At 42.7% G+C, this 18,163-nt stretch overlaps 5 protein-coding genes across 9 annotated transcripts in view; 4 read left to right on the plus strand and 1 right to left on the minus strand.

Annotated features, from left to right (window-relative positions):
- Window positions 1-11,712, plus strand: part of LOC132795887 (glucose dehydrogenase [FAD, quinone]-like) — a 130,644-nt gene extending 118,932 nt beyond the window's left edge. Inside the window, exons 2-3 of one of the 2 annotated variants that reach the window (XM_060806826.1) lie at window positions 7,793-7,915; window positions 10,054-11,712. In XM_060806826.1, the coding sequence (XP_060662809.1) occupies window positions 10,093-11,655 (1,563 nt within the window). In that variant the 5' untranslated portion in view covers window positions 7,793-7,915; window positions 10,054-10,092 and the 3' untranslated portion in view covers window positions 11,656-11,712. Of the gene's footprint in view, window positions 1-7,553; window positions 7,916-10,053 lie in introns of those variants that run through there. The other variant, XM_060806825.1, reaches the window with a different exon arrangement.
- The window catches only part of LOC132795892 (flotillin-2), a 122,807-nt gene that overhangs the window by 21,117 nt on the left and 83,527 nt on the right, over window positions 1-18,163 (minus strand). The gene's annotated exons all lie outside the window — the stretch shown is intronic.
- On the plus strand, window positions 1,782-3,893 carry LOC132795447 (glucose dehydrogenase [FAD, quinone]). Its single transcript, XM_060806150.1, has one exon. It carries the CDS (start codon window positions 1,806-1,808, stop codon window positions 3,795-3,797), a length of 1,992 nt encoding a protein of 663 aa, XP_060662133.1. The 5' UTR covers window positions 1,782-1,805; the 3' UTR covers window positions 3,798-3,893.
- LOC132795449 (uncharacterized) lies at window positions 4,759-5,759 on the plus strand. The gene is made up of 2 exons (XM_060806153.1): window positions 4,759-4,975; window positions 5,484-5,759. The coding sequence occupies exons 1-2, from the start codon at window positions 4,798-4,800 to the stop codon at window positions 5,597-5,599; spliced, it is 294 nt and encodes a 97-aa protein (XP_060662136.1). The 5' UTR covers window positions 4,759-4,797; the 3' UTR covers window positions 5,600-5,759.
- On the plus strand, window positions 13,004-16,896 carry LOC132795888 (glucose dehydrogenase [FAD, quinone]-like). Of its 2 annotated transcripts, none has more exons than XM_060806828.1 (2): window positions 13,004-13,497; window positions 14,993-16,896. In XM_060806828.1, the coding sequence occupies exons 1-2, from the start codon at window positions 13,180-13,182 to the stop codon at window positions 16,592-16,594; spliced, it is 1,920 nt and encodes a 639-aa protein (XP_060662811.1). In that variant the 5' UTR covers window positions 13,004-13,179; the 3' UTR covers window positions 16,595-16,896. The 2 variants fall into 2 exon arrangements, with proteins under 2 accessions (XP_060662811.1, XP_060662812.1); XM_060806829.1 differs by lacking the exon at window positions 13,004-13,497 and adding an exon at window positions 14,746-14,865.

Genomic DNA, 18,163 nt, shown 5'->3' on the forward strand with positions numbered 1-18,163 from the left:
ACGTGACACTTGACTTGATTGCAACAAGAGAAAGCTTTTCACTTTTTGAAACAAAGAACCTTTGTGAAATTGATTCTACGATCAAATTATATGCAAATCAATTGTTTTGCAGGGTATTTACTAAGCTAGCATGCCAGTTTAGTGCAACGAATACTCATCAGTTGCAGTCACGACTATTTCCATAAGTCACGCATGGTTCAGAGTGATACTTTTAAGAAAGTCAAGTTACTACTTTAGGTATACTCCATAACAGTGCTAAAAGATGCGGAAGATTGTTGGAAAAATATATTTTACTATTAAATATTTATCCAATTTAGAAAGTGTATTGCAACTGCGCATAGATTTTAAATAAAACTTTTGCGGTTTCATAATCTGCAGCTGATCAAGAGAAACACTTGACAATACTCTACACTCCAAGTTTGTGTTGTAGATCTAGAGTGTAATCGGAGCTAACTCAAACACACTCATTCACGGCTACTGACACTCACTCTTATTGGATTTATGAGTACTCACAGTGGTAGATTACCACAACAGAAAAAGAATAACACGACAAGCAAAACAAAGAGGTATGCGCACATTAAAAAACGAAAGATAAGCACAATGTGCAGTATTATACAATTGGGGCACTATTCTTAAGGTATATTAAGTATATGCTATATAGCAAAGTTTACTGATAATGCACTTGATTGTGCACACGGGGCAAAGAGAGATAGACAACGAGGCGCGACAATAAGAAAGTGATGTATAGATTGTCAATATTATAGGAATGTGTAAGACTAAATATGTGATGTGTTATAGCTGACATAGGTAATTAAATATATCTGTGTTTTATTTGGTTTATTTTCACTCAGCTATTGACTATCAGCAATATGCTTATCGTTTTATTAGCTTAGCTTGCATGGCTATTTTTGGCATACAGCTTATTAATGATATGTATATACAGCTAATTAATGATATTTCATAACATTGCCATTATCATAATAAAAGTTATGTGCCTTCAAAATACGTTCTGTTGTGAAGCTATCTCCACTGCCGTATTTGCGATACATCCCACACTTCGCCATCTCTTTCATTCACTTTGGTATATTACAAAATATTCAAAATAACCAAAATATCATGACAATTGCATTATCATAATCTACATGCTATTATTATTTTTTTCTTCATTGCAGTAGCTGTGATATATCATACATCTGTCTCTATCACTCACTTTCGCATTTAACATAATAATCAAAATGATTTTTAGTTTCTTCGTGATATATCTCTTATTAATCCATTATTAGTATTTAGTTTGGTATTTAATAATGAAATTGATCTCTAAGTATACTCAAAATTTTATAATAATGTCATCATCACAAACAGAATTACTCGACTTCTGAATACGTTCTGTTTGGCAGTCATATTCACTGCATTATCCATAATATATCGTACACTTAATCTCTATTAATAATGAAATTGGTCTTTAGCTATATCCAAAAATGTCACAAAATTGTCATCATCACAAACAAAGTTACTGGAGTTGTGTTTTGGAATCATCATCACAGAATTGTTTGCAATATATCGCACACTTGTCCATCTCTATTACTTTATTAACAATGAATTTGGTACCAAAATTTCGTAGTAACGTCCTCATAACAATTATGTCATTGTCAACTGCATATTCTGTAATAAATATCGCACGACTTGTCCAACACTTACACCGTCTTTGTAGTTTACTTAAAAGTGACAGCCTAATTGTCAGCGATATATCGTACACTTGTCCATCTCTAGCACCCATTGTGGTCATTGCACTCGCTCAAGCTGCAATGCTGATGCAGCAACTGTTGCAGCGAACAGCGAGCAGTACTTTGCACAGCCAGATTCAGTTGACAATCGAATCGAATGCAATTATGACGGCGGTCAACACCTTCGTGACCATGTGGCGGTTTCTGCTCACACTGGGACCCTCGGCCATGGTGATACTGATGCTCAACAAGGGCATCAAGGACTATCGCAGCGACATCGTCGATGAGGCGCAGCGTGTGCGCTCCATTCACATCGAGCAGTTGCGCAGCACCTATGACTTTATCATCGTGGGAGGCGGCTCGGCGGGCTGTGTGCTGGCCGCTCGACTCTCCGAGAATCCGGCGTGGAATGTGCTGCTGCTGGAGGCGGGCGGCGATGAGCCGCTGCTGATGGACTTGCCGCAAATGTATCCGGTATTTCAGCGCAGTCCCTGGGACTGGAAATACTCCACTGAGCCCACCGATCGCTATTGCCTGGCCATGGAGGATCGCAGTTGCTTCTGGCCGCGCGGCAAAGTGCTCGGCGGCTGTTCGTCGATCAATGCCATGATGTACATACGCGGCAATCGCCACGACTACGATCACTGGGCCGAGCTAGGCAACCCCGGCTGGGATTACGACAATGTGCTGCATTACTTCCGCAAGGCCGAGGACATGCGAGTGCCCGGCTACGAGCACAGTCCGTATCACGGCCACGGCGGACCGATCAGCGTTGAACGCTACCGCTCACCATCGCCGCTGCTCGATATCTTCATGTCTGCCGCGGTGCAACTGGGCTTGGGGCATCCCGACGGCGACTTCAATGGCCGCACCCAAAGCGGCTTTGCACCCCCGCACGGGACGCTGCGCGACGGACTGCGTTGCAGTGCCAACAAGGGCTACATGCGCCGCAGCTGGCAGCGACCCAATCTGGATATTGTGCTCAAGGCATTCGTCAATCGGCTGCTCATCGCCAAGGATGCGAGCAAGCGTGTGCTGGGCGTCAGCTTCGAGTATGGCTTGGGACACTACAAGGTGCTGGCCAGCCGCGAGGTGTTGCTCTCAGCCGGTGCCTTGGCCAGTCCCCAGCTGCTGATGGTGAGCGGCGTGGGACCAGCGGAACAACTGCTACCGCTCGGCATTGAGGTGCATCAGCATTTGCCAGGCGTGGGCGGCAATCTGCAGGATCACATCTCCACCTCGGGGGCAATCTACACCTTCGACAGCCCGCAGCCGGGTCAGCACTTGTCGTTCATTGTGCCTGAGCTGTTGAACGAGGATTCGGTAAATGATTTTCTGCATGGCCAGCGGGGTTTCTTCTACGCCATGCCTGTGAGCGAAGTGATGGGCTTTATACACACACGCTACCAAAAGTCCGGACGGGATTGGCCCGATGTGCAGTTGTTCATGGGCAGCTATGGCTATGGCGCCGATGGTGGCATGATTGGGCGACGTGGCGCTGCCATAACGCTGGAGAACTATGCGAATACCTTTGAGCCGTTGATGTATCACGATTCCTTTGTGATTGCTCCGCTTCTGATGCGCCCACGCTCGCGGGGATACGTCCAACTACAGTCTGCGGATCCCAAAATACATCCACGCATTCATGCCAACTACTACGATGATCCTCTGGACATGGCCATCATGGTAGAGGGCCTCAAGCTGTCCCATCAGCTCACCCAGACGCCGGCCATGCAGCGTCTCAATGCCACCATGAACATCTACGAGTGGCGCAACTGTCCCGAGGTCGAGTACCTGAGCGATGCCTTCTGGGAGTGCCTCGCTCGTTACTACTCCCAGACCATCTATCATCCGGTGGGTACATGCAAAATGGCACCTCTAGACGATCCCTCTGGCGTTGTTGATCCCCGCTTAAGGGTTCGAGGTCTTCGCGGCTTACGGGTGATTGATGCAAGCATCATGCCCACGATTCCCACGGGAAACACAAATGCGCCCACGCTGATGATCGCCGAGCGCGGAGCGGACATCATCAAGGAGGATTGGCATCGTTATCCACACGGTGGTTGGCTTTAATTGAACAGCTTATTTCACTTAGTTTCAGTCTAGTCTCAGTCACTCTTTAACTTGCTCTCTATGTTTTCGAATGAATAAAGATATTTAACTCAATGATAAATGGCATTCAATTGCGCGCCGAGGTCGAAGCATTGAAACAATTCAATCATTTCTTAACCGGGCCAAACAATGTGGCAAGGGTCAAAGCCTCTAAAGAATTTTGCAACCTTCGCGCGCTCAGCATTCAAAGTTCCCACCCGACAACTCGACACCCCAGCAGCAATTGCGTTGCGGAAAAAGTAGACTACAAGTGAGGAAATGCGAAGCAACAATTTGAGAACTTTGTCGTTCCTACAGAGACATACGAGTATGAATCCATTTAAGTAATGCAATAATTTTATGAGTATTTGTGCTTCTAGAGAGTGCAATTAAAATTAAGTTGTAAGCAACTAAGAATGAAATCAAATTTTATCAATTTTGAATTTCAATCAAGCATTTTAGTGTAGGGTATTTGTTAGTCGTTATGCCACAAATCGATCGTATAACTTATTCTTAGATTTCAGGTTATGGCAAAGCGCAGTGTTGTAACTGTTTCTAATGCGATTAGCTGACGCTAGGGGGCGTTTATGTGCGGAGGCGAGTCAACCAATGAAGTTTTGTGCATTTTGTTCCTAATTGAGTTTAAAATCGAGTGCTTTGTGTCTATGTTGTCGTGACGCAGTTGCAATTGCAACATTTGGCAGCACATTCTGGCGACATTGACTGTTGCTGCTGCTGTCTTGATTGTAAGTAGTTGTAGCTGTTGCCGTTTTGGCGCTTTTGGCTTTATTGTTGTAATTTATGAGCGGGCGCTGAACCAAATGGCAAACGCGACAAGTTTTACCAGTTTGCCAGTTTGCCGACACACACACACACACGCATACACTCGGGCAGCTTGTGTGTGCTTTACTGTGCCGAAGTTTTCAAAAAGGTTTCCGAGATTTTTCATATCAACCAGTTCACGCCGTCCGCTGCCAACAAAATGTCGCGACCAAAGCAGCTCCAACATCAGCTTCAGTTTCACTTGCTGCTCCTCATCGTGCTCATCGGGCTGCTACCATCGATAGACGCTCGACCTCAGGACATCATCCTGGATGCCACACAGCTGGATGCAACACAGGCAACGGCGCCCACATCGCCAGCCCTCAATGTGCCATCGGGTAAGTCAGCCACCTGTTGATCTATATTCCTTCCTTTCTTCTATCTACTGCTCTATTGTGATCCCATTCCTTGAAGATTTCCTTCTTTCATTGTACAAACAACTATTTCCTTCCAATCTCTTTGCTGTCTTCTAATACTTTCCTCATTCCTGGCATACTTCCTACGACAAACTTTTGTTCAATCCTCTTCATCCTAAGACAAAGACAACTTCACATATACCGGCACAGCTTCGGACCTCCATTGGTCTACGCTTCCCTCATAGGGACAATCGGTCCCACCTACCTACCTACTTCCCTCTTCAACTACTTTTTTCTAATAACTCGAAATCGAATTTACCACTGAATATTCTAGGTGTTGTCTTTTCCATAACCTTTTGACTACAGATAACTTTCTGCCTCATCAAATTCCTGCTTTTTCGGCGAGTTTCCAGTTTCCTTCCTTCCTTTTCCTCTCCCCCCACATGCCACTCTAAGCTATCAACTCAACTAGCTTTTGATTCTTTCACAGATCTCAGCGTTGGCCTCAATCTGGTGCCCGTCAGCAGTCTGATCGCCGCTGCAGCAAATGCCGAGCCGCCTGCGCCGATTCAATTCGTTCGCATTGCCATGAATAGTGGACTGTAAGCAGCGGCCGACAGGTGGCGCCAGCAGTCTGCACTACTCATTTAACTTGTATTTAATTTAATGTTTTTTTTTTGTATTCCCCTCATTTGTTTTTTTTTGTTTCCCAAAAACGCTTCGTTATCTGTGTATAGAATAAAAATGTATACAATAATATTCAAGTTTTATACTTCAATTCGACTATCGAGGATATCTGCTAGTCGGTCAACTTGTTAAACGTGTGTGCGGCAACTTGTTTGCTTGCCACTTGGCGTTGTATGTGCACAATGTGGTTGTGGCTCTATTGTCGCGATTATAAAATTTATGCGCCTTTTATAGCAATTAGCCGACAGAACACAAAAGTGGAATTCTTTTTGTTTTTTCTGTTTTCTGTTTTTGTTTTTTTTTATTGTCATTCATTTGCCGATTACAGCGCACACCTGTCCTTGATCGACATTGTCGGGGTCTGGGTTGCACAGCACAGCACAGCACGGCAACAATGATATTTGTTACATACTTAGTATAAGAAATACCATTATAATAATTGTACAAATTGCAGACGGATTAACTTGAGTTAGCATTTGCTGTTTGCCATTTGACACTCGATAAGATAACTCGAAATTTTGTGAAATTTTTACGATCGACAACAAAGGGGAACTTCTTAGAGTGAATTGCCAACTTGAAGTTGAAGATTTTCTTAACTAACTAACTAACTAACTGCTTATCTAAGCGCTTGCTTTAGCTCTATTTGTTCTGGAAGAAGGTCAGTTACGAAATCCCAATGAATTATTACAACAGACAACAGAATATAAAGATTCTTGAAGTCTCTTTGGATAATGTAATCGTATCGTATGTTTAACAACAAATTTCTCTGCTGTTTTTTGTCGCCCGCTCCACGTACGGAAATCGATTTAACAAATTATTTTTATTTCAATAAAAGTATTTCGATCAATGCCCGCTGCACTGGGTCAATAGCAACACTGTCGAACGATATTTAATTTATTTATTTAATTATCAGCTGCTTGATAATGATATTGCGAGTGTGAATAAACCTCAGTAATTTCTTGAAATATGCAACAAGTAATTCAAAGTAATCGCAATTAAATTAAACACTTCGCACAAAACGTGAAAATGCTAAAATTAAATCGAATCACGTGGGTTTTAAAAAAGCCGGACTGAATTGAATTAAAGGAGCTCTTAAAAACATAAATAAAATAAATGTTCTCAAAATAAGATTATTGCCTGAATGTAATAGATAGAAAGTAGGAAAGCATCAGCCGCATTTCCAATAAAAGCCGAAAGGTGAGGTATTATTCCAAAAAATAAACATAATTTATATACCGAGACAAGTCTAAAATATACTATTCTTTGGTCTATCGAAATAGTAATACATTCAAAATATAATATATCACAGAGTGCAAAATATACCAGTCTGTCAATCAAAGAAATGAAGATCCAATAGCAGTAGCTGTTTTTGACATATTAAATTATTTCTTAAACAATTTATTTCATTTTACACACACTAGATGGAGCCAGCTTTAAAGGCAATGCAACTTGGCCAAAAATTTGGAAGCGTGAAATTTAGTGTTAATTGCGAGACTGTTTTAAATAGCTAGAAATTAGCTGCTTGATTGCATGAGTTTGCAGAATTGCAATTATGAAAAGTGGCGACAATTCTCTCGCCGCTAATCTGCTGAGGAGTTCATGACTCGACACTCCAGTCGCTCTGTGGCAACTGTGGCAGTGGCACGTGTCGGGGTCAGTGAGCACTGAGCTGTGAGGCAGGAGTCGAGCACACCAGATACAGTTCATATATAGATTGATATAGCTGATTCATTGTTATTGCTGCTGCTGCCGCTTGAGTCAACATCTCAGCTGCTGCGATAACCGGCTGACAGAGACAGAGGAGGCAGACAGACAAACGGGCAGTGTTACAGACTAACTGGCTGACAGTTTGCTGTTATCGCCTGTATAAAAGCAAATCGCAAGCGCTGGCAGCGCTTCAATTCGCCAACGGCTCAAATGTTGGACACAACAACAAGCAACCTCACGCATGCCACACAGTGTGGCACACCGGCCATCGGCCTGTTCCAAGGCATGGTCACCATGCTGCTCCAGAGTCTACTCGCCGCCCAGTGTCGTGTGGCACCCGCCTCCCTCTGGCCACCGGATGCAGGCGATCATTTGTTGCCCCAACTGCAGCGCCAAGAGCTGGACTTTGATTTCGTTGTGATTGGCGCCGGGTCGGCAGGATCTGTGGTTGCAAGTCGCCTCAGCGAGAACCCCAACTGGCGTGTGCTCGTCCTCGAGGCTGGAGGAGATCCCCCTGTCGAATCCGAGGTATGTTCCCCCCAATCTCTAGGCAAAAAGTCAACTGTAAACAGGAATTGTAAGCGTCAAATGCGGAAACTTTTGTGTGTGTGGAAAACTGCTTTAAATGGAGCAACAGGTGAACCAGTTGCCTAAATGTAATAAAACGGGCAAAAGGAAATGCTGAAGTTATAAATTAAATGAAAGAGCATATTTCAAGTGTAAAGGAAGATATGAAAAATAACAGTGAAGTTCAGCGTTAACATAACGAAACATACAGAAAATTGTTCAATCGATAGAGTTAACATATGTTATGTTACTCAATTATATGTATATAGCAGCACAGTGTATATATATTAATAATTTGTGTAATAGGTGTAAGCCTAAAAGTTCGAAAGCTCGATAACAGTTCGCTGTTAACAAAGTTATCTCTCGGCATCTAGTTGAAATGTGCGACAAAGCGGGAAAATATTCTTAAGTTCTGTTTAAATTAAAATGCATATTTCAAAGAGTTAACTACGTATCGGGTGCTAATATTAACATTAGAAAAAAACAGTGAAGTAAACAGCAGCATTATCAGAGCGAAACTAACAGAACTGTGTTAACATATGTTATTTGAATTGTAATGTAAACATTAAATAGAGATAGCGAACTTAATAATTTATATTAACAACTTAATAGCTCGATGTAAAATGAGATAACGATAACAGTTGCCTGTTAACTAAGCTATCTCTTGGCGTCTATTTGAACTTTAGATGTTTTCGCCTGCATATTGCTTCATTTTACAATGTGGATAAGCTTCATTTGTTCATAGACAAAAATCTCAACAATATTTGCGCTCTGTCTTATCTCAGGAATATACTTAATGCAAATGTTTGTTGGAGAAGGTGTTTTGCATATACATCTAACAAGGTGTTTGACATCCAAGATAAGCGAGAGATAATATCACTCCACGAATGATGAAGAAAAACGCTTTAGTGTGGTACCATGTGATAAGCTGCAGTCCAATAAAATGCAGCTGCTTATAATTATACATACACATATGCATATTTAATTTACCAGCGTAGCATTTTATTATATTGAATGAAGTTGTTTCTTACTGCATATGGAAGGCTAAGCACAATTAAATTTCCAAAATTAGGGAAGAACAACTTAAATGTCAAGGTTGTTTTACCAATTCTTCAGATTTAGGAAATGCTTGACTAGAACATAGAAATTGTTGACACGGACATCATTAGTAAAAAGTCCCTTCAATCGATACCTAAGAATTTTCTCTTAAATATATTATTACCAGGAGATTAAGACATCATGGCAAAAGCTCACATAAAATTTCATACACGTAACTTGAAATGACCCATTTAAGATGAACAAGTAAGAAAGCTACAGTCGAGTGTGCTCGACTGTGAGATAAAAGCATTTGAATAAAAGCAATATATTTTGCGGTATTATTCTCAAAACATACCAAATTTACTACAAAAATACTAAAAATATATTTTGCGGTTTTATTCTTAAAATATACCGAATATACTAAAATACTAAAAATATACCAAATGATATGTTTAGTATAACGATATAGTACACCATTCAAAATATACCATAGACGGCTCAATATACCAGATTGTCGGCCAAAGCAACTAAGACCCCTAGTAAGTGGGCGATTTTACTCATACAAAAGTATTTCTTTAATAACTTCGACAATTTTTATCTGATCGCAACCAAATTTTCAGGAATCATAAATACTATAGTTATTATTGTATATACAAAAATTCGCAATTACAATTACGCTTGTTATTCGATTTTTTTGATTTGCGGGGGCGGAAGTGGGCGTGGCAAAAATTTGAAACAAACTTGATGTGCGTGCGAACATAACAAATTCTGCGAAAAAAAATATAATTAAAAAAATTATAGCTCTATCTCTTATAGTCTCTGAGATCTAGTTGTTCATACGGACAGACAGACACACAGACGGATAGACGGACATGGCTAGATCGTCTCGGCTGTTGATGCTGATCAAGAATATATGTACTTTATGGGGTCGGAGATGCTTCCTTCTACCTGTTACATACACTTCCTGCCGGCACAAAGTTATAATACCCTTCTACCCTATGGGTAGCGGGTATAAAAATCCCGCAAAACTGAACATTGTTTGGTATTTTTGTCTCCCCCAGATTCCAGCACTCTTCTTTGGCCTGCAGCACACGGACTTCATGTGGAACTACTACACGGAGCCGAGTGCACGCTCCTGTCTGGGCATAAAGCAGGGACGCTGTTACTGGCCACGAGGCCGCATGATTGGCGGCTCCGGCGGCGTCAATGCGATGCTCTACCTGCGCGGCAATCGTCGCGACTTCGACGACTGGTCCGACATGGGCAACACGGGCTGGAGCTATGACGAGGTGCTCGCCCTCTACGAACAGTCGGTGCGTCCCGTCGGCAATGTGACACATCCTCAGGGCTACGTGCAACTGAGTTACTTCGAGACGCCGCAAGGCCCGCCCTTTTCCATGATCTATGAGGGAGCTCAGGAGCTGGGTGTGCCGCAGGTCCGCGAGTTCGCCGAGGGCAGCTTTGTGGGCTATACCCAGGTACCAGTAACAGCACAGCAGGGACAACGTGCTGCCAGTGGCAAGGGACACTTGGGACGTGTGTCGCAACGCGGCAATCTGAAGGTGATCAAACATGCGTTGGTCAAGCAGCTTCACTTCGATGCGACAGCACAACGTATGGAGGCTGTGAGCTTTGAGCGCAACGGACACACTTATCGCGTGGGCGTGGCCAAAGAGGCGGTGCTCTCGGCGGGCGCTATTGATTCACCAGCGCTACTGCTGCGCTCGGGAATTGGGCCAGGCCAAGAGCTAGAGCAGCTGCAGTTACGGGTGCTCAGAGATTTGCCGGGCGTGGGCAAGAATCTTCAGGATCATGTCTTAGTTCCGATCTTCATGCAGCTGCAGGTGAACGAGCCGCAGTCTGAAAAGGAGATACTTGATAGCATCTACGAATATCTGTTGAGTCGCAAGGGTTCGTTGGCCAACCATGGCACCGCCTCCATTGTGGGCTTCATCAACACGAACAGCAGCACCGATCAACGCTATCCGGACGTCGAGCTGCATCATCTCTTTATGCCGCGTGGCCGTCATGATGTGCTTGCCATGTTTGTGGGCGGTCTCAGCATCCAGGAGCAGTATGTACAGCATCTGCAGCAGCTACTGATCGACTCTGATCTGCTCTGCATCTTTGTGCTGCTCTCGCATCCCCAGTCCAAGGGAGAGTTACGTCTGCGCCAAGAAAACCCTAACGAAGCGCCGCTCCTCTTCAGCAACTATCTCTCCCACCCCGAAGATATGGCAACGATATTGCGTGGCATACGGTACCAGGAGCAACTGCTTGACACTGCCGCCTACAAGGCATCGGGTGCCCAACTCACGCACATACCCATTGAGGAGTGCGATGCCGGGTATGAGTATCGATCCGATGACTATTGGCGCTGCTATGCGAAGTACTTTTCAATGACGTGCTACCATCAGTCGGGCACCCTCAAGATGTCACCGGCCAGCGATCCAGAGGCCTGTGTCAGTCCCCGCCTTCAGCTGCACGGTGTCGACAATCTGCGTGTGGCCGATGCCAGCATTATGCCTAATGTGATCAGCGCCAATACGAATGCCGCTGCCATCATGATCGGGGAAAGGGCGGCGGACTTTATTGCCCAGGACTGGGTTGCCTTAGGGGATGGCCGCGAAGACAATCGCCACACCCACGACTACGACTTGTGAGCAACAGTTTGAAGTAACTCATTCTAAGTATAAGCTAGAAATTTGCAACCTTTTTTTTTTTTTACCAAACAGAAATCTCTAATATTTATAATTCAAACATTCATTCAGTCGAGGGTGTCGAAAGGATTCTTAAACCGACAGCCAGACACTCAGATAGATATATAAACAAATCTATAATGACTAAAAAATAAATGCGTAAGGGAATTCAAATTAATTTCAGTCACGTTGACTCATTGAATTCGTTGATAAAATGCACTTCAAAAGTTATTGACACTTGCATTCGAATTTGCTTTGGAAATGGCAAAAAACTTGAAATCAAACAAATAAGAAAGTTACAGTCAAGTGTGCTCGACTGTGAGATACCCGCTACCCATTTTTAATAAAGGCAAAATATTGCGGTATTATTTTCAAAATATACCGAAAATACTAAATATATACCAAATGGTATGTTTGGTATATCGATATAATACTCCATTCAAAATATACCATAGACGGCACAATGGACCAGATTGACGGCCAAAGCAACTAAGAGCCCTAGTAAGTAGTCTTTTTTGCCATACAAAAGTATTTCTTTAATAACTTCCACAACTTCATCTGATCGCAACCAAATTTTCAGAAATCATAACTACTATAGTAATTATTGTATATACTAAAATTCGCAACTCTAGCTTTAAAATTACGCTTGTTATTCGATTATTTATGATTTGCTGGGGCGGAAGTGGGCGTGTCAAAAATTTGAAACAATCTTGATCTGCGAGCAAACATTACAAATGCTGTCGAAAAAAAAATTAGAGCTCTATCTCTTATAGTCTCTGAGATCCAGTGTTTCATACGGACGGACGGACGGACACACAGACGGACAGACGGACATGGCTAGATCGTCTCGGCTGTTGATACTGATGAAAAATATATTATACATATATACTTTATAGGGTCGGAGATGCCTCCTTCTTAAAATAACCTTCTACCCTATGGGTAGCGGTTATAAATATGCATCTTGTTTTTTCCGATTTCTCTACAAATTTGGCATCCTTTCAGTTGAACTGTGAACTTGTGACCGAAAAGTGAAACGAATTTCTCATTATTTTAAAGTCCAAAATTATAATTTACATTAATCTGCTTAAAGATAATATTATTATAGCCAGCTGTGTTATGTTTTGCAGAGTTCTATTCACCTCTTCAGTTGAGCTTGTGAGTCCGCTCCTTAAAATAGCTAGAAATTAGCTGCTCATGACTTGGCACTTCACTCACGCTGTGGCAACTGTGGCAGTGGAACTTGTCGGGGTCAGTGAGCACTGAGAACCTGATGCAGTTCATATATAGATTGATATCGCTGATTCATTTTTATTGCTGCTGCTGCCGCTTGAGTTAACATCTCAGCTGCTGCGATAATCAGCTGATAGAGACAAAGACAGACAGACAAACGGGCAGAGTTACAGACTAACTGGCTGACAGTTTGCTTTTATCGCCTGTATAAAAGCAAATCGCAAGCGCTGGCAGCGCTTCAATTCGCCAACGGCTCAAATGTTGGACACAACAACAAGCAATCTCACGCATGCCACACAGTGTGGCACACCGGCCATCGGCCTGTTCCAGGGCATGGTCACCATGCTGCTCCAGAGTCTACTCGCCGCCCAGTGTCGTGTGGCACCCGCCTCCCTCTGGCCACCGGATGCAGGCGATCATTTGTTGCCCCAACTGCAGCGCCAAGAGCTGGACTTTGATTTCGTTGTGATTGGCGCTGGGTCGGCAGGATCTGTGGTTGCAAGTCGCCTCAGCGAGAATCCTAATTGGCGTGTGCTCGTCCTCGAGGCTGGAGGAGATCCCCCCGTTGAATCCGAGGTAAGTTCCCCCCAATCTCTAGGCAAAAGGTCAACTGTAAACAGGAGTTGTAAGCGTCAAATGCGGAAACTTTTGTGTGTGTGGAAAACTGCTTTAAATGGGGCAACAGGTGAACCAGTTGATTAAATAGCAAACATGTAATAAAAGGTGCAAGAGGAAGAGAATATTTCCCAAATGCCGAAGTTATAAATGAAATGAAAGTGCATATTTCAAGCTTAAAGGAAGATATAGGAAATAACAGACAAGTTAACAGTCTTCTGTTAAAGCGAAGCGTTAATAGAGGGAAGCTAATAGTTAACAAACTTAACATAAGTCGTTTTATTTGATATAACAGCGTAGTGTAAATATGATTGAAGATAGCAAACATAATAATTTATATTAATAGTGAAACCATAAAAGCTTAAAAACTCAATAACAGTTCACTGTTAACGAAGTTATCTCTCGGTATCTAGTTGAAATATAAAATACCCTAAAACGGGAAAAAGGACGAAAAAGAACCATTTAAAAATTCTTAAGTACTGTTTAAACAAAAATCCACTGTTAACTTTAATAGTGTTCTGTTAAAGCGCAGCGTCAACAGAGTTATTAAAATTGATATGACAGCGTACTGTAAATAAACTTAATAATTTATATTAAAGGTGTAATCTTAAAAGCTTAATAGCTCGATGTAAAATCTGATAACAATAACTAAGCTATCTCTCATGTAGTTGAACTTTAAATGTTTTCGTCGGCATATTGCTTAATTTTACAATATGGATAAGCTTCATTTCTTCATAGACAAAAATCTCAACAATATTTGCGCGCTGTCTTATGTGAGTAATATACTTAATGCAAATGCTAATAATTAAATAAATTACAGCTGCTTAAAAAAAAAAAAAATTTTAATATTTATATCTATATTTTAAGCACTTGCAATTTATTTAATTGAAGGTGTTTTTGTTCATTATTTGACGCAAATTATCTCTCGCTTATCTGAAATGTCAAACATATAAATATATCTATATTTATATATATATAAAAACAAAACAAAAAAATGTATATATATATATATATATATATATAGATATATAAATTGCGACTGCTTAAAATATATATATATACATATATCATTTGCTTTAGCTTGTCCCGCGCAGCATTTTATTATATTGGATGAAGTTGTTTTTTACTTTATGTAGTTTTCGGAAAAAAAAGTAAGAAAGTATGTAATGATTGAGTTTTCACAGTCTTCCCCATGCAGCAATTCACAATTATTAATATTTTCGCTTTCCTTAATATTCTTGTTTGAGCAATGCAGTAATCACCGGTGAACTTGCTTCTATGCGAGATACAATAAACAAAGTTCTTACACGGTTACAAAAGTTGAAAAAGGTATATAGCTAGGCCTCGTAGTTCATTAGACAGAAGTACCTTCAATTAATTATGATGTCGAGAGTTAAATAGCTTCGGGTGAAAAATCCAGTAAACTGAATGTTCCGGGTGTTTTTGTCTCCACCAGATTCCCGCACTCTTCACTGGCCTGCAGCTCACGGACTTTATGTGGAACTACTACACAGAGCCGAGTTCTCGCTCCTGCCTGGGCATGAAGCAGGGACGCTGCTACTGGCCTCGAGGCCGCATGATTGGCGGCTCCGGCGGCGTCAATACGATGCTCTATCTGCGCGGCAATCGTCGCGACTTCGACGACTGGTCCGACATGGGCAACACGGGCTGGAGCTACGACGAGGTGCTCGCCTACTATGAGAAGTCGGTGCGTGCCGTCGGCAATGCCACACATCCTCAGGGCTACGTGCAACTGAGTTACTTCGAGACGCCACAAGGCCCGCCTTTTTCTATGATCTACGAGGGAGCTCAGAGGCTGGGTGTGCCGCGGGTGCGCGAGTTCGCCGAGGGCAGCTTCGTGGGCTATGCCCAGGTGCCGGTGACAGCGCAGCACGGAGAACGTGCTTCCACTGGCAAGGAGTACTTGGGACGTGTATCGCAACGACGTAATCTGAAGGTGATCAAGCATGCGCTGGTCAAGCAGCTTCACTTCGATGCGACAGCACAACGTGTGGAGGCTGTGAGCTTTGAGCGCAACGGACACACTTACCGCGTGGGCGTGGCCAAAGAGGCGGTGCTCTCGGCGGGCGCTATTGATTCACCAGCGCTACTGCTGCGCTCGGGAATTGGGCCAGGCCAAGAGCAAGAGCAGCTGCAGTTACAAGTGCTCAGAGATTTGCCGGGCGTGGGCAAGAATCTTCAGGATCATGTCTTAGTTCCGATCTTCATGCAGCTGCAGGTGAACGAGCCGCAGTCTGAAAAGGAGATACTTGATAGCATCTACGAATATCTGTTGAGTCGCAAGGGTTCGTTGGCCAACCATGGCACCGCCTCCATTGTGGGCTTCATCAATACGAACAGCAGCAGCGATCAACGCTATCCGGACGTTGAGCTGCATCATTTGTTCATGCCGCGCGGCCGTCACGATGTGCTTGCCATGTTTGTGGGCGGTCTCAGCATGCAGGAGCAGTATGTACAGTATCTGCAGCAGCTACTGATCGACTCCGATCTGCTCTGCATCTTTGTGTTGCTCTCGCATCCCCAGTCCAAGGGCGAGTTGCGTCTGCGCCAAGAAAACCCCAACGAAGCGCCGCTCCTCTTCAGCAACTATCTCTCCCATCCCGAAGATATGGCAACGATATTGCGTGGTATACGCTACCAGGAGCAACTGCTTGACACTGCCGCCTACAAGGCATCGGGTGCCCAACTCACGCACATACCCATTGAGGAGTGCGATGCCGGGTATGAGTATCGATCCGATGACTATTGGCGCTGCTATGCGAAGTACTTTTCAATGACGTGCTACCATCAGTCGGGCACTCTCAAGATGTCACCGGCCAGCGATCCAGAGGCCTGTGTCAGTCCCCGCCTTCAGCTGCACGGTGTCGACAATCTGCGTGTGGCCGATGCCAGCATTATGCCTAATATCGTCAGTGCCAATACGAATGCCGCTACCATCATGATCGGTGAAAGGGCGGCGGACTTTATTGCCCAGGACTGGGCTGCCTTAGGGGATGACCGCGAAGACAATCGCCACACCCACGACTACGACTTGTGAGCAACAGTTTGAAGTAACTCATTTTAAGTATAAGCTAGAAATTTGCAAGCTTTTTTTTGTTTTTTTTTTTACCAACCAGAAATCTCTAATATTTATAATTCAAACATTCATTCAGTCGAGGGTGTCGACAGGATTCTTAAACCAACAGCCAGACACTCAGATAGATATATAAGCAAATCTATAATGACTACAAAATAAATGCGTAAGGGAATTCAAATTAATTTCAGTCACGTTGACTCATTGAATTCGTTGATAAAATGCACTTCAAAAGTTATTGACACTTGCATTCGAATTTGCTTTGGAAATGGCAAAAAACTTGAAATCAAACAAGTAGGAAAGTTACAGTCGATTGTGCTCGACTGTGAGATACCCGCTACCCATTTTTAATAAAGGCAAAATATTGCGGTATTATTTTCAAAATATACCGAAAATACTAAAAAATACTAAAAATAATATGTTTGGTATATCGATATAATACACCATTGAAAATATACCACAGACGGGACAATGGACCAGATGGTCGGCCAAAGCAACTAAGAGCCCTAGTAAATAGGCGTTTATGCCCATACAAAAGTATTTCTTTAATAACTTTCCACAATTTTTATCTGATCGCAACCAAATTTTAAAAAATCATAACTACTATAGTAATTATTGTATATACCAAAATTCGCAACTCTAGCTTTAAAATTACGCTTGTTATTATTAATTTTTTGATTTGCGGAGGCGGAAGTGGGCGTGGCAAAAATTTGAAACAAACTTGATCTGCGTGCAAATATAGAAAATGCTGTGGAAAAAAATTAGAGCTCTATCTTATATATTCTCTAAGATCCAGTGTTTCATACGGACAGACGGACAGGCGGATATGACTAGATCGTCTCGGCTGTTGACGCTGATCAAGAATATATTATGTATATGTACTTTATAGGGTCGGAGATGCCTCCTTCTTAGAATAACCTTCTACCCTATGGGTAGCGGTTATAAATATGCATCTTGTTTTTTCCGTTTTCTCTACAAATTTGGCATCCTTTCAGTTGAACTGTGAACTTGTGACCGAAAAGTGAAACGAATTTCTCATTATTTTAAAGTCCAAAATTATAATTTACATTAATCGGATTAAAGATAATATTATTATAGCCAGCTGTGTTATGTTTTGCTGAGTTTTATTCACTTCTTCAGTTGAACTTGTGAGTCCGTTCTTTTAAATAGCTAGAAATTTGCTGCTTGATTGGATGATCTTGCAGAATTGCAATTATGAAAAGTGGCGACAATTCTCTCGACGCTAATCTGCTGAGGTGTTCATGACTCGACACTTCACTCGCTCTGTGGCAACTGTGGCAGTGGAACGTGTCAGGGTCAGTGAGCACTGAGCACCAGATACAGTTCATATATAGATCGATATCGCTGATTCATTGCTGTTGCTGCTGCTGCCGCTTGAGTCAACATCTCAGCTGCTGCGATAATCAGCTGATAGAGACAGAGACAGACAGGCAAACGGGCAGAGTTACAGACTAACTGGCTGGCAGTTCGCTGTTATCGCATCTATAAAAGCAAATTGCAAGCGCTGGCAGC

Source organism: Drosophila nasuta, chromosome X (genome assembly GCF_023558535.2).
Source record: "Drosophila nasuta strain 15112-1781.00 chromosome X, ASM2355853v1, whole genome shotgun sequence".
In the NCBI taxonomy this organism is placed as follows: Eukaryota; Metazoa; Arthropoda; class Insecta; order Diptera; family Drosophilidae; genus Drosophila; species Drosophila nasuta.